Genomic DNA, 10,612 nt, shown 5'->3' with positions numbered 1-10,612 from the left:
AGTGAAGGCAGTTTCGATGTTGGTTGCATCGACGTTGGTTCTGCCAATGGTTGCATGATGTTTGTTGTGGTAATGGTTGCAAAGAAAATCCTTCTGGTATTGATTGCTGTGAAGACAGTGCTTGTGTTGTTTGCATCGATGTTGATTGCTGTGATGGTTTCATCAATGATGTGTCAACTGATGGTCGCACTGAAAAGAGTTCTGTTGTGGGTGGCATCGAAATTTTGTGTGATGATGGTTGCAACAGTGTTGTTTCTGGTGAGTGTCGAATCGATATTGTTTCTTGTGGTACTTGCATTGACGTTGTCTCTGGTGACGTTTGTAATGAAGACAGTTTTGATGTCGGTTGTATCGATGTTTGTTGTTGCGATGATTGCAAAGACAATCCTTCTAGTGTTGATTGCATTGAAGACAGTGTTTGTGTTCCTAGGATCGATGTTTGATGTGACGACGGTTGCATTGATCTTGATTGTTGTGTCAGTTGCAACGACGTTGTTTCTGCTGACGGTCGAATTGAAGACAGTTCTGTTGTTGGTTGCATCGATATTTGGTGTGATGATGGTTGAAATATTGTTGTTTCTGATGATGGTTGCATTGATGTTTGTTCTGGTGATAATTGTGTCCACATTGTTTCTTGTGGTAGTTGCATGGACGCTGCTGCTGCTTGTGATGATTGCAGTAAAGACTGCTGTTGTGTTGCTTGAATCGATGTTGATTGTGGCAATGATTGCAGAGACAATCCTTCTGGTGTTGATGGCATTGTAGACACTGCTTGTGTTGGTAGCATCGATGATTGTTGTGATGTTGGTGGCATCGATGTTGATTGTTGTGTTTGTTGCACCGATGTTGCTTCAGCTGATGGTCGTATCGAAGATAGTTCTTTAGTTAGTTGCATCGATATTTGGTGTGATGATGGTAGCAAAAATGTTGTTTCTGGCGATGGTCGAATCGATGTTTGTTCTGGTGATGATTGTGTTGACATTGTTTCTTGTGATGGTTGTATTAATGTTGTTTCCATTGATGGTTGCAGTGATGTCAGTTGTGGTGTTGGATGTATCAATGTTTTCTGTGGCGATGATTGTAAAAGCGACGCTTGTGTTGATAGTTGCAGTGATGTTGTTTCTTCTGATAGTTGCATTGACGTAATTTCTGGTAATGGTTGCAGTGAAGGCAGTTTCGATGTTGGTTGCATCGACGTTGGTTCTGCCGATGGTTGCATCGATGTTTTTTGTGGTAATGGTTGCAAGGAAAATCCTTCCGGTATTGATTGCTGTGACGACAGTGCTTGTGTTGTTTGCATTGATGTTGATTGCTGTGATGGTTTCATCAATGATGTGTCAACTGATGGTCGCACTGAAAAGAGTTCTGTTGTGGGTGGCATCGAAAGTTTGTGTGATGATGGTTGCAACAGTGTTGTTTCTGGTGAGTGTCGAATCGATATTGTTTCTTGTGGTACTTGCATTGACGTTGTTTCTGGTGATTGTTGCAATGAAGACAGTTTTGGTGTCGGTTGTATCGATGTTGGTTGTTGCGATGATTGCAAAGATAATCCCTCTAGTGTTGATTGAAGTGAAGACAGTGTTTGTGTTACTAGCATCGATGTTTGATGTGACGACGGTTGCATCGATGTTGATTGTTGTGATGGTTGCACCGAAGTTGTTTCTGTTGACGGTCGCATTGAAGATATTTCTGTAGTTGGTTGCATCGATATTTGGTGTGATGATGGTTGTAATAGTATTGTTTCTGGGGATGGTTGAATCGATGTTTGTTCTGGTGATAATTGTGTCGACATTGTTTCTTGTGGTAGTTGCATGGACGCTGTTCCTGGTGATGATTGCAGCAAAGACTGCTGTGGTGTTGCTTGAATCGATGTTGATTGTGGCAATGATTGCAGAGACAATCCTTCTGGTGTTGATGGCATTGTAGACACTGCTTGTGTTGGTAGCATCGATGATTGTTGAGATAATGGTTGCATCGATGTTGATTGTTGTGTTGGTTGCACCAATGTCGTTTCAGCTGATGGTCGCATCGAAGATAGTTCTGTAATTGGTTGCATCGATATTTTGTGTGATGATGGTTGCGAAAGTGTTGTTTCTGGCGATGGTCGAATCGATGTTTGTTCCGGCGATAACTGTGTTGACATTGTTTCTTTTGATGGTTGCGTTGATGTTGTTTCTATTGATGGTTGAAGTGAAGGCAGTTGTTGTGTCGGTTGCATCGACATTCCTACCGATGCTGATTGCAGTGAAGTCAGTTCTGGTGTTGGTAGTATCGATGTTTTCTGTAGCAATGATTGTAAAGGCGATGCTAGCTGCAGTGATGTTGTTTCTTCTGATAGTTGCATTGACGTTGTTTCTAGTGATGGATGAAGCGAAGGCAGTTTTGGTGTTGGTTGCATCGACGTTGGTTCTGCCGATGCTTGCATCGATGTTTGTCGTGGTGATGGTTGCAAAGAAACTCCTTCAGTTATTGGTTGCAGTGAAGACAGTGGTTGGTTTGTTTGCATCGATGTTGATTTTTGTGATGGACTCATCGATGTTGTTTCAACTGATGGTCGCATGGAAGACATTTCTGTCTTTGGTCGCGTCGACATTTGGTATAATGATGGTTGCAATAGTGATGTTTCTGGTGAGTGCCGAGTTGATGTTGTTTCTTTTGATGGTTGCATTGGCGTTGTTTCTGGTGATGGTTGCAATGAAGACAGTTTTGGTGTCGGTTGTATCGATGTTGGTTGTTGCGACGGTTGCAAAGACAATCCTTCTGGTGTTAATTGCAGTGAAGACAGTGTTTGTGTTGCTAGCATCAATGTTTGATGTGACGACGATTGCATTGATCTTGATTGTTGTGTCAGTTGCTCCGACGTTGTTTCTGACGACGGTCGCAATGAAGACAGTTCTATTGTTGGTTGCATCGATATTTGGTGTGATGATGGTTGCAATAGTGTTGTTTCTGGTGATGGTTGAATCGATGCTGGTTCTGGTGATAATTGTGTCGACATTGTTTCTTGTGATGGTTGCAGTGGTGTTGTTTCTAGTGACGGTTGCAGTGAAGACAGTTGTGGTGTTGATTGCATCGATATTTGGTGTGAAGATGGTTGCCACAGTGATGTTTCTGGTGATTGTTGAATAGATGTTATTTCTTGCGATACTTGCATTGACGTTGTGGACGGTGATGGTTGCAGTAAAGACAGTTTGGGTGTCCCATGAATCGATGTTGGTTCTTCCGATGATTGCAAAGACAAGCCTTCTCTTACTGATTGCAGTGAAGACAATTCTGTTGTTGGTTGCATCGATATTTGTTGCGAAGATGTTTGCAATAGTGTTGTTTCTGGTGATGGTCGAATCGATGTTGGTTCTGGTGAGAATTGTGTCGACATTGTTTCTTGTGATGGCTGCATTAATGTTGTTTCTAGTGGTGGTTGCAATGAAGACAGTTGTGGTGTTGGTTGCATCGATATTTGGTGTGAAGATGGTTGCAACAGTGTTGTTTCTGGTGATGGTCGATTCGATGTTGGTTCTGGTGATGATTGTGTCGACATTGTTTCTTGTGATGGCTGCATTGATGTTGTTTCTAGTGGCGGTTGCAGAGAAGACAGTTGTGGTGTGGGTTGTATCGATGTTGGTTGCGGTGATGGTTGGACCAATATGGTTTCTTGCGCAGGGTTCTTCGAAGACAGTTCTTGCGTTGGCTGCATCGACGATTGATATAATGACCGTTCCCCCAAAGACATTATTGTTGTGGGTTGCACGACTGTCACTTGTGGTGATAGTTGAAGCAATGTCGATTGAATTGTCGGTAGTATCGATCTTTGTTGTGGTGACGCTTGCATCGAAGACAGTACTTTTGTAGGTTGCATCGATGTTATTTGTGGTGATTGTTTTAAGGATGTTATTTCTTGTGATTGTCGCATGGAAGACACTTCGGACGTTGATTGTACCGCTGTTATTTCTGGTGATGGTTTGAGCGATGTTGGACGTGGTGAAGGTTTGGTGGACATTGGTTGGGGTGATTGTTGTATTGCCGTTTCTTGTGATGATAGTTGCATAGATGTTGTTATTGGTGGCAGTAATGGTTGAAACGATGTCGTCTGTGATGATGGTTGCATCATCTTTGTGTCATGTGATGATTGTATCGATGTTTGTTGTGGTGATGATGATTGTATCGATGTTGGTTGATATGATGTATGCTGCATTGACGTTGACTGTTGTGAACGTAAAGTTGTCAAGTCTTGTGTTGTCACCACTACCATAGTTGTTTTATCGGACAGGATTGGTGTTGCACTTGTGGACTCGTTCATAGACTGAGTTGCATTGTCTGCAGTCGGAACTTCAGTTGGAAATGGTGTCGAGGGTTCTATCTCGCAGCGTTCGCCGCTGTATCCCGTAGAGCAATTACACATGTAACCGTTGATACTGTCCACACAGACACCGTCATTTTCGCAAGGATTGGAAGAGCATTCATTTATATCTTAAATAGTAGAAAACAGAGGGAAAATTTATGTTTTGAATTCGTAGACTTTTGGATGGTTAAGCAAATCTTATTCACGATATGTTGATATATTAAATTGATGGTTGTAAACTATTTTGTGTATACATTGACAAGTTCTTATTACTTTTGATTGATATTTCAAAGAAGGTCAGTTCATATCCCTCTATACAAGACGTCTCTAACAGTTTTAAAACACGTGTGCGTTTCATTCGAACGGATATTGAGTGCTCCTCCTGTGTAAAGCACGTGTTTTTATTGCACATTGTAAGCATAGAGCCAAATGCATTATAAATCACGGTGATGCAGTCGGTATCAGTTAAAATTAGCAAGTCTGATTAAGCTAATGAAAGCATCCATTATGCTAGCTAATGACAGAGTCGCCTCTATTGCTTTTGTGACTTCATCTATCAGTTGTCAGTTTATGTTTATTGAATTTTTGACATAAGTAAACATGAGATTCTGCTAAGAATGTTAAGACATACCGACGTCACAGAGGTCACCCTGCCAACCACTGTTACATTCGCAAACAAATCCATTGAAAATATCTGTACACGTAGCATTGTTTTGGCACGGCTCACTTGCACATTCGTTCGTCTCTGAAAAGTGTAGGGAGATACAAAGTAAGTAATTGTGTGACTGCACACGTTATCCATACAGCGCCACCTGTGGTGAAAGTCAAGAGGTCACCCGTCAGGTTGATCCTCGTTTTCCCCCAGACGGTCTTAACAACATAGCGATATAACGAGGACATCAATCTTTATTGAAAAACAAAATTTCACACCACGTTTGTCACAGCATTTAGATATATAGATATTCCTTCTTTTGCGCGTTGCATTACTTGGGCCAACAGCTGATCGCTTCCAACATCACGTCAACATACTGTTTAGCATTATCTGCAATTTTTGCATCGTGAAATTATTGACATTACTCTTTTAGTAATCGCTCTGTACTCTTTTCCTTTTAAGAACATTTCCCTTTGTGAAGCTTGAAATGAAAGTTTTGAAAAATGATGTAGATGTACCCTCTCTGGCATTTCTATAAGTTCAGCAAGTTCCAGTCCTAAACACGAACTTATGCAGGCAGTTGTACTTCTGAAACTTGGCGTCCCTGTGATCCCTAACATCATTCATTGCTCAGTATTAGTTTGCATCATTCTCTGCTACATGGAGGTTTGTCTTTACACACAGGGGTATTGGTGGTATCACTATTGCGACAATTTTTTGTGGTTTTTATGAAGTCTTGAGAAATGACCTGTACAAACTGTCCGCACTTACGAAGAAATATCTGTCAGAATTTCATTGACCCTGAATAGCTGAATGACGTCACTACAAATAAGAATTCATACCATTTTCGCAGTTGACTCCCTCGTAGCCTTCTAGACATTGACACATGTACATGTTCTCCTGGTCGACGCACTGGCCTCCATTTTTACAAGGCGTCGAACTGCATTCATCAATATCTGTAGTTTGCAACAGAAGCAAGAGAGAAAAAGATACACTATAAATGGTCCCTCGTATTTTGTCGGCGAAAGAAACTGAAACCTCGCGCGGGATTTAATTTTGCATTTATATTTTACGACATGTAAACTTCCCCACCATCACGACATTGAAATCCTTTTGCTTGAAGCAAATAAACTCTATTGAGGGATAGAAACAACATCGAACATAACTTTAGCGATTGCAAAGTGACAATTACGGTTATTACGGTTGAGAAAGTAACGTGTGATGGCGCACTCACAGGCATCGTGGGATTCCAATGGCGGCGAGAATGTGGTCGAGGAAAATTTCTTATCATACGACAGTAGCGCATGGGTATCAGTAAATAGCTTAAATATTTTATCACCAACGGGAAAATGGTTTGAGAACCACGTGAATGAAGGTAACTCGCCAAAAGGCCTATAACATCACTAAAATCATCGATATCCCTTTGTGGACAAACACAAAGTCTTGCCTTTTAATGTTTTAGCATCGCAGTTTCCAACGTTACAAGTTATTATTGAAGAAAATCGAATGGTCTTTTAATATTTTTACAAATTTAAAGACATCATCTTGGATATCGAAGTTATAAGCTTTCATCTTACCATTACATTGTGGTATTGGACCACTCCAGTTCCCGTTATTACAATATAGGGTGTCGGTACCAATTAGCTGATATCCTGTGTTACAACTGAATCCAATCACTCCATTGTTAGAGAAAGACGTACTCGTCCTATTCTGCATGCCATTGTCAGGGCTACCGGGATCATCACAACCACCTGATAATCAACAAAGAAAGGAAGTTACCTTCAAATAAATCATCTCTGTAGCCTTCTCAACCACCCCAGCCTTTAGTTATCCGTAGATTAATTAATTTGGTGGATGACAGGGAAAAGGAAGCGCTCCTTTGGTCTGTCAGAGCATTTAGTGACCTAAATGTAAATGAGGGCAGCAGAATCGTTTGTTCATTTTGCTTCTATTTCAGTCTGATGTGTCAGTTTCTCCAGCCACTATTTCTATGTGGACTGTTAATACTTTCACGTTTGTTGATTCATCAATATCAGACGAGTCTCTAAACTTTGCCAAAGTAACAGCCTATTCAATTTGGGGTTAGAGCAGTTTCAGCCTCATGGGCTTTATTCTGATCTGGTATCCTATAAGCAGTACGATGCAAGTCCCATGGTTTTTTTACAGAGCTTCCGAAAAGACCATATGTCCTCTGCGCAGGATGGTATGTTTTCTTTGGGGCCTGTTTGGGTGCACAAATCCGGGTGCAGCACAAATAATCGCCCTTAGTCGTTCCCCGAGTATTTCCATCCTCCTCCCGACACTTGGCATTTCATTTCATTTGGGATAAAATTGTGAATGGGCTTAGTCATTTGAGCAGAGAAAGTTGTGTTCTTTGTCTACAGAGGCAGTAACTGAGGCTCTAGGAGGGGTCGCCAGCTTTGATAGTGCATGTAAAGGACCCCTTCAGGTGTGAAATATTCTTCTGTAGGTTCGTCTTTGGTAAGAATCAATGCTGGAAAGTGCTGCGTTTGGCACGACATGCCACAGCTGGGTGGCTGTAAATTTGACGAGTTATCCGCTGAGCGAGAGAATAAAATTCCCAATCATTGATAGTCAAATATGCTCACCCTTTCGCACCGTTTGATACCAAAAAAGGTACATTCAAATCAACAAGAAAACAATTTTCCCCGAATTGCATAGTTTGCTGCCCCTGGAAATGTAGACGATGCAATGAAGCCACTAGGCTGATGTTGTATAATATCAAAATGTTACGTTAGATACGCTACATCACAAACATGACCAGTCTCATAATTTCCCGCCCTGTAACAATAGTATACTACAATAACGTCCCTGTAACTGCTCTGCAGACATAATACTTACCGAGGCATGTCGGTATATCGTTATCCCAAACGCCATCATCGCAAGTCAATGTGTCAGCCCCGACCAGAGTATCAGTGTCGCCGTCACAGGCAAAGGTGACTGACGTATATGGGTCAAAGGTCGGAGTACCAACTTTATGTCCATTTATCGGGTCACCAGGATCTTCACATTTTTCTGATAAAATAAAGCAGTAATGCGGGGTATTGAGAAAAGAAAAATAAAGTCGGTGCACTGATATTATTTATACTCAGTTGCTATTGTCTGCAAGAGATCGACGATGCTGGCAAAATTGGTAAGTGATGCTTGTTTTTCTTTTTAATAATCAAAATCTACAAACAAAGCACTTACTGAAGCAATTCGGTATAGTAGGAGGATCCCATGTGCCATCGCTACAAGCTACACTCGATGGCCCGGCAGGTTCGTCATCCGTGTTGCTACAATCAAATGTAACGGTCGTACCATCAGGGTATGATGTCATATCCGGGACTAGCAAGGGAGGCCTTCCAAGAGCAACAAGTCTCGTGGGTGGTGAACATTCTGAAAAAAGGGCAAAAATTCTTCAGTGATCTAGGGACCCATCATAGACACGTATGACCAATGCTTCCCTCTTAACTCTGCAGAAGCGTAAAAAATGTATCAACATCGAATCATCAGAAAAAAGTAAAGTTTCAAATCGGGTATAAAACAACCGATACCATGTTTTCACCCTGTACTTGCTTCTTTTAAAGAGCATAAGCTCAAACTTGACAAGTACCTCTGATAAAAAATGAAACATAACTACATATCTCCAGTGTTGCAAAAAAACAAGCAGCCTTCGATCAGCCGATTATAAGAAAGTGTAGCCAAGGCTGTTTTGCATGTTTGTATTCCACCCCAACGTATTAACGCTGGTCATTTTTCAAATTCTCCCTTTAATAACATCAACAAATTTCCCACTTCCCACAAGGAAACATTCCCACTTGTGTGCTCCCTGCGAATAACTCTTCCCTATCCTTCTTAACTAGTACCTTCCCGCTGCCTTCACTTTGCCCGACACGCTTTTGCCTTGTCCATCGAGAAATACATTAATAATCATATTCCCTGCTAACTCACAAGTTGTTTTACCAATGAGCAAGTTGGTGACATTTTCTTTCTCGGCTATGAGAAAATACACTCCGCCAGCTGATGCCATAAAAATGCTAATCTCCAAGAAATTTCTTGAGGACATATGGTCTCACGAATGCTTTATTGCAATAAATTTTTGTAACGATTTCTCAATATTGTGGCCTAGTATTTTGCTTTTCCAACTTTGTTCGAACAAGAACGGATAAACTTTCATTTCGTTGGAAAGACAGAGTTGAAATTCGTTCGGGAATAGCGATATTTTGATTTGTACGATTCGAAAAGTTTAGAACCACAGACAAATAGAAGAAACAGACTAGCAACGCGGCATGGCTTTTGTTCCATGTCGTCTCGGTAGACTATGGCCTTTTCATATTAAAATGAGCTTCACAGGTGTTAGATTTTTTTGGAGACCTTTGTTCGTGGTTGATAATTGTACGACATTATGCAAAAAGTACGACGAGATGGCATCGTGCTGCCAGTCGCGTAGCAACCATACTGCTTCACGACAATCAAAACAACACGCCCGCAGTTTCATAAACATGTCCTTCAATGACCAACTTTTAATAGACGATATGACTGACCGTAAACCATTGAGTAAAACCAGACAGTATCGATAGAAGATTTTCAAATTTGGTTGAAACACACTCATTATATATTCATAAAAATGTGAGAGGAATTTTTAAAATGGTAAAACTCACTTTCCCGAAGCTCAAAACTTTCCTGTTTTCGCGAGCACGCCGATTCCACTCAGCACACATGACAACAATAACACAAACTTTGCCGAACATACTTTCGCTTAAAAATTGGCGAAAATCCGGAAACTACCGAAGGGTCGGGAGTCTTCGGAAAAGCGAGGGGAGAGCTATCTGAGTCGAGGCGAACATGGATGACTTAGGTAACCGCTTCACGCCTTGAACAATACCCGTTGCCAGTCTGTTTCTATTTGTCTGTGTTAGAACGGACTTCAACATACCAAAATACACACATGATCAGCAAGCTTTAAATAATTTCAAATGTTCAAGTAGTATTTTCGAAATTCATATGAATTTATCAACGATTCATTGATCATACTCTCCTTCGCTGAATCTATTCATGCCCCAAACAACATGTCACTGTACGATCAGTTTGATTTTTTCTCTTACTAGATTGTCCATTGTGACATGTACGTATCTGAACAACCAACCGGCAGGGTGGCCTCACTTCGCACTGGTGGTACTCAAACCGTTTTTATCTCTCACCTCATAGGGGCGCTGTTTATTACAACAGGACACAGGCTGGCATTCTGCGACGTATAACTGATCTACACGTGAACAACTGCACGTTATCATCGGACAAGAGAAATGCACTGTTTCAAAAGCTTGACCGACAACTTGTTGACAAATTATCTTACAGTTTAGCGCATTGCCATTTATTATCATGCATGCAAATCACGTTCTTAAAAATTCCTTGGGCCACTTTTATTTTTGCAAAAACCAAGCTCTCAACTGTAGTCCAATATTTGGAGTAGGCAAAGCCCCGTAAAACCAACAACTGCAAGAAGTCAAGCGCGTTCTCCCCAGAGACATGTCTTTTTGTCTTGCCGGTTTAATAATAAGCGATGTAAATATGTAAGAAATGTAATTTTTTCCTAATTTTACTCATTCAGACCTCCATAC

The 10,612-nt window shown here is 41.1% G+C and overlaps 2 protein-coding genes across 2 annotated transcripts; both read right to left on the bottom strand.

Moving 5' to 3' along the window:
• Positions 1-173: 173 nt before the first annotated feature.
• Positions 174-2,425, bottom strand: LOC139117614 (uncharacterized). The gene is made up of 2 exons (XM_070680855.1): positions 1,137-2,425; positions 174-849 (listed from the first exon to the last, which is right to left on the bottom strand). Exons 1-2 carry the CDS (start codon positions 2,423-2,425, stop codon positions 174-176), a joined length of 1,965 nt encoding a protein of 654 aa, XP_070536956.1.
• A 3,388-nt stretch (positions 2,426-5,813) lies between these two features.
• On the bottom strand, positions 5,814-8,021 carry LOC139116932 (fibulin-7-like). The gene is made up of 3 exons (XM_070679667.1): positions 7,854-8,021; positions 6,569-6,742; positions 5,814-5,947 (listed from the first exon to the last, which is right to left on the bottom strand). Exons 2-3 carry the CDS (start codon positions 6,705-6,707, stop codon positions 5,814-5,816), a joined length of 273 nt encoding a protein of 90 aa, XP_070535768.1. The 5' UTR covers positions 6,708-6,742; positions 7,854-8,021.
• Between the last annotated feature and the right edge of the window lie 2,591 nt (positions 8,022-10,612).

The sequence above is a fragment of the Ptychodera flava genome, chromosome 18 (genome assembly GCF_041260155.1).
Source record: "Ptychodera flava strain L36383 chromosome 18, AS_Pfla_20210202, whole genome shotgun sequence".
Lineage (NCBI taxonomy): Eukaryota > Metazoa > Hemichordata > Enteropneusta > Ptychoderidae > Ptychodera > Ptychodera flava.
Note: the sequence above shows the minus strand (reverse complement) of the source record. Positions and strands in the feature narration are given on the sequence as shown.

Bases quoted from the DNA above. Each gene is read 5' to 3' on its own strand.
- LOC139117614 (XM_070680855.1), bottom strand. From the start codon at position 2,425: ATGCAAGCATCGGCAGAACCAACGTCGATGCAACCAACACCAAAACTG. The intron at 850-1,136 runs GCAACTATCAGA...CATCAGCTGAAG, and splicing joins TTACCAGAAATTACGTCAAT to CAACATCGGTGCAACAAACA.
- LOC139116932 (XM_070679667.1), bottom strand. From the start codon at position 6,707: ATGCAGAATAGGACGAGTACGTCTTTCTCTAACAATGGAGTGATTGGA. The intron at 5,948-6,568 runs GTAAGATGAAAG...TGCAAACTACAG, and splicing joins TCCAATACCACAATGTAATG to ATATTGATGAATGCAGTTCG.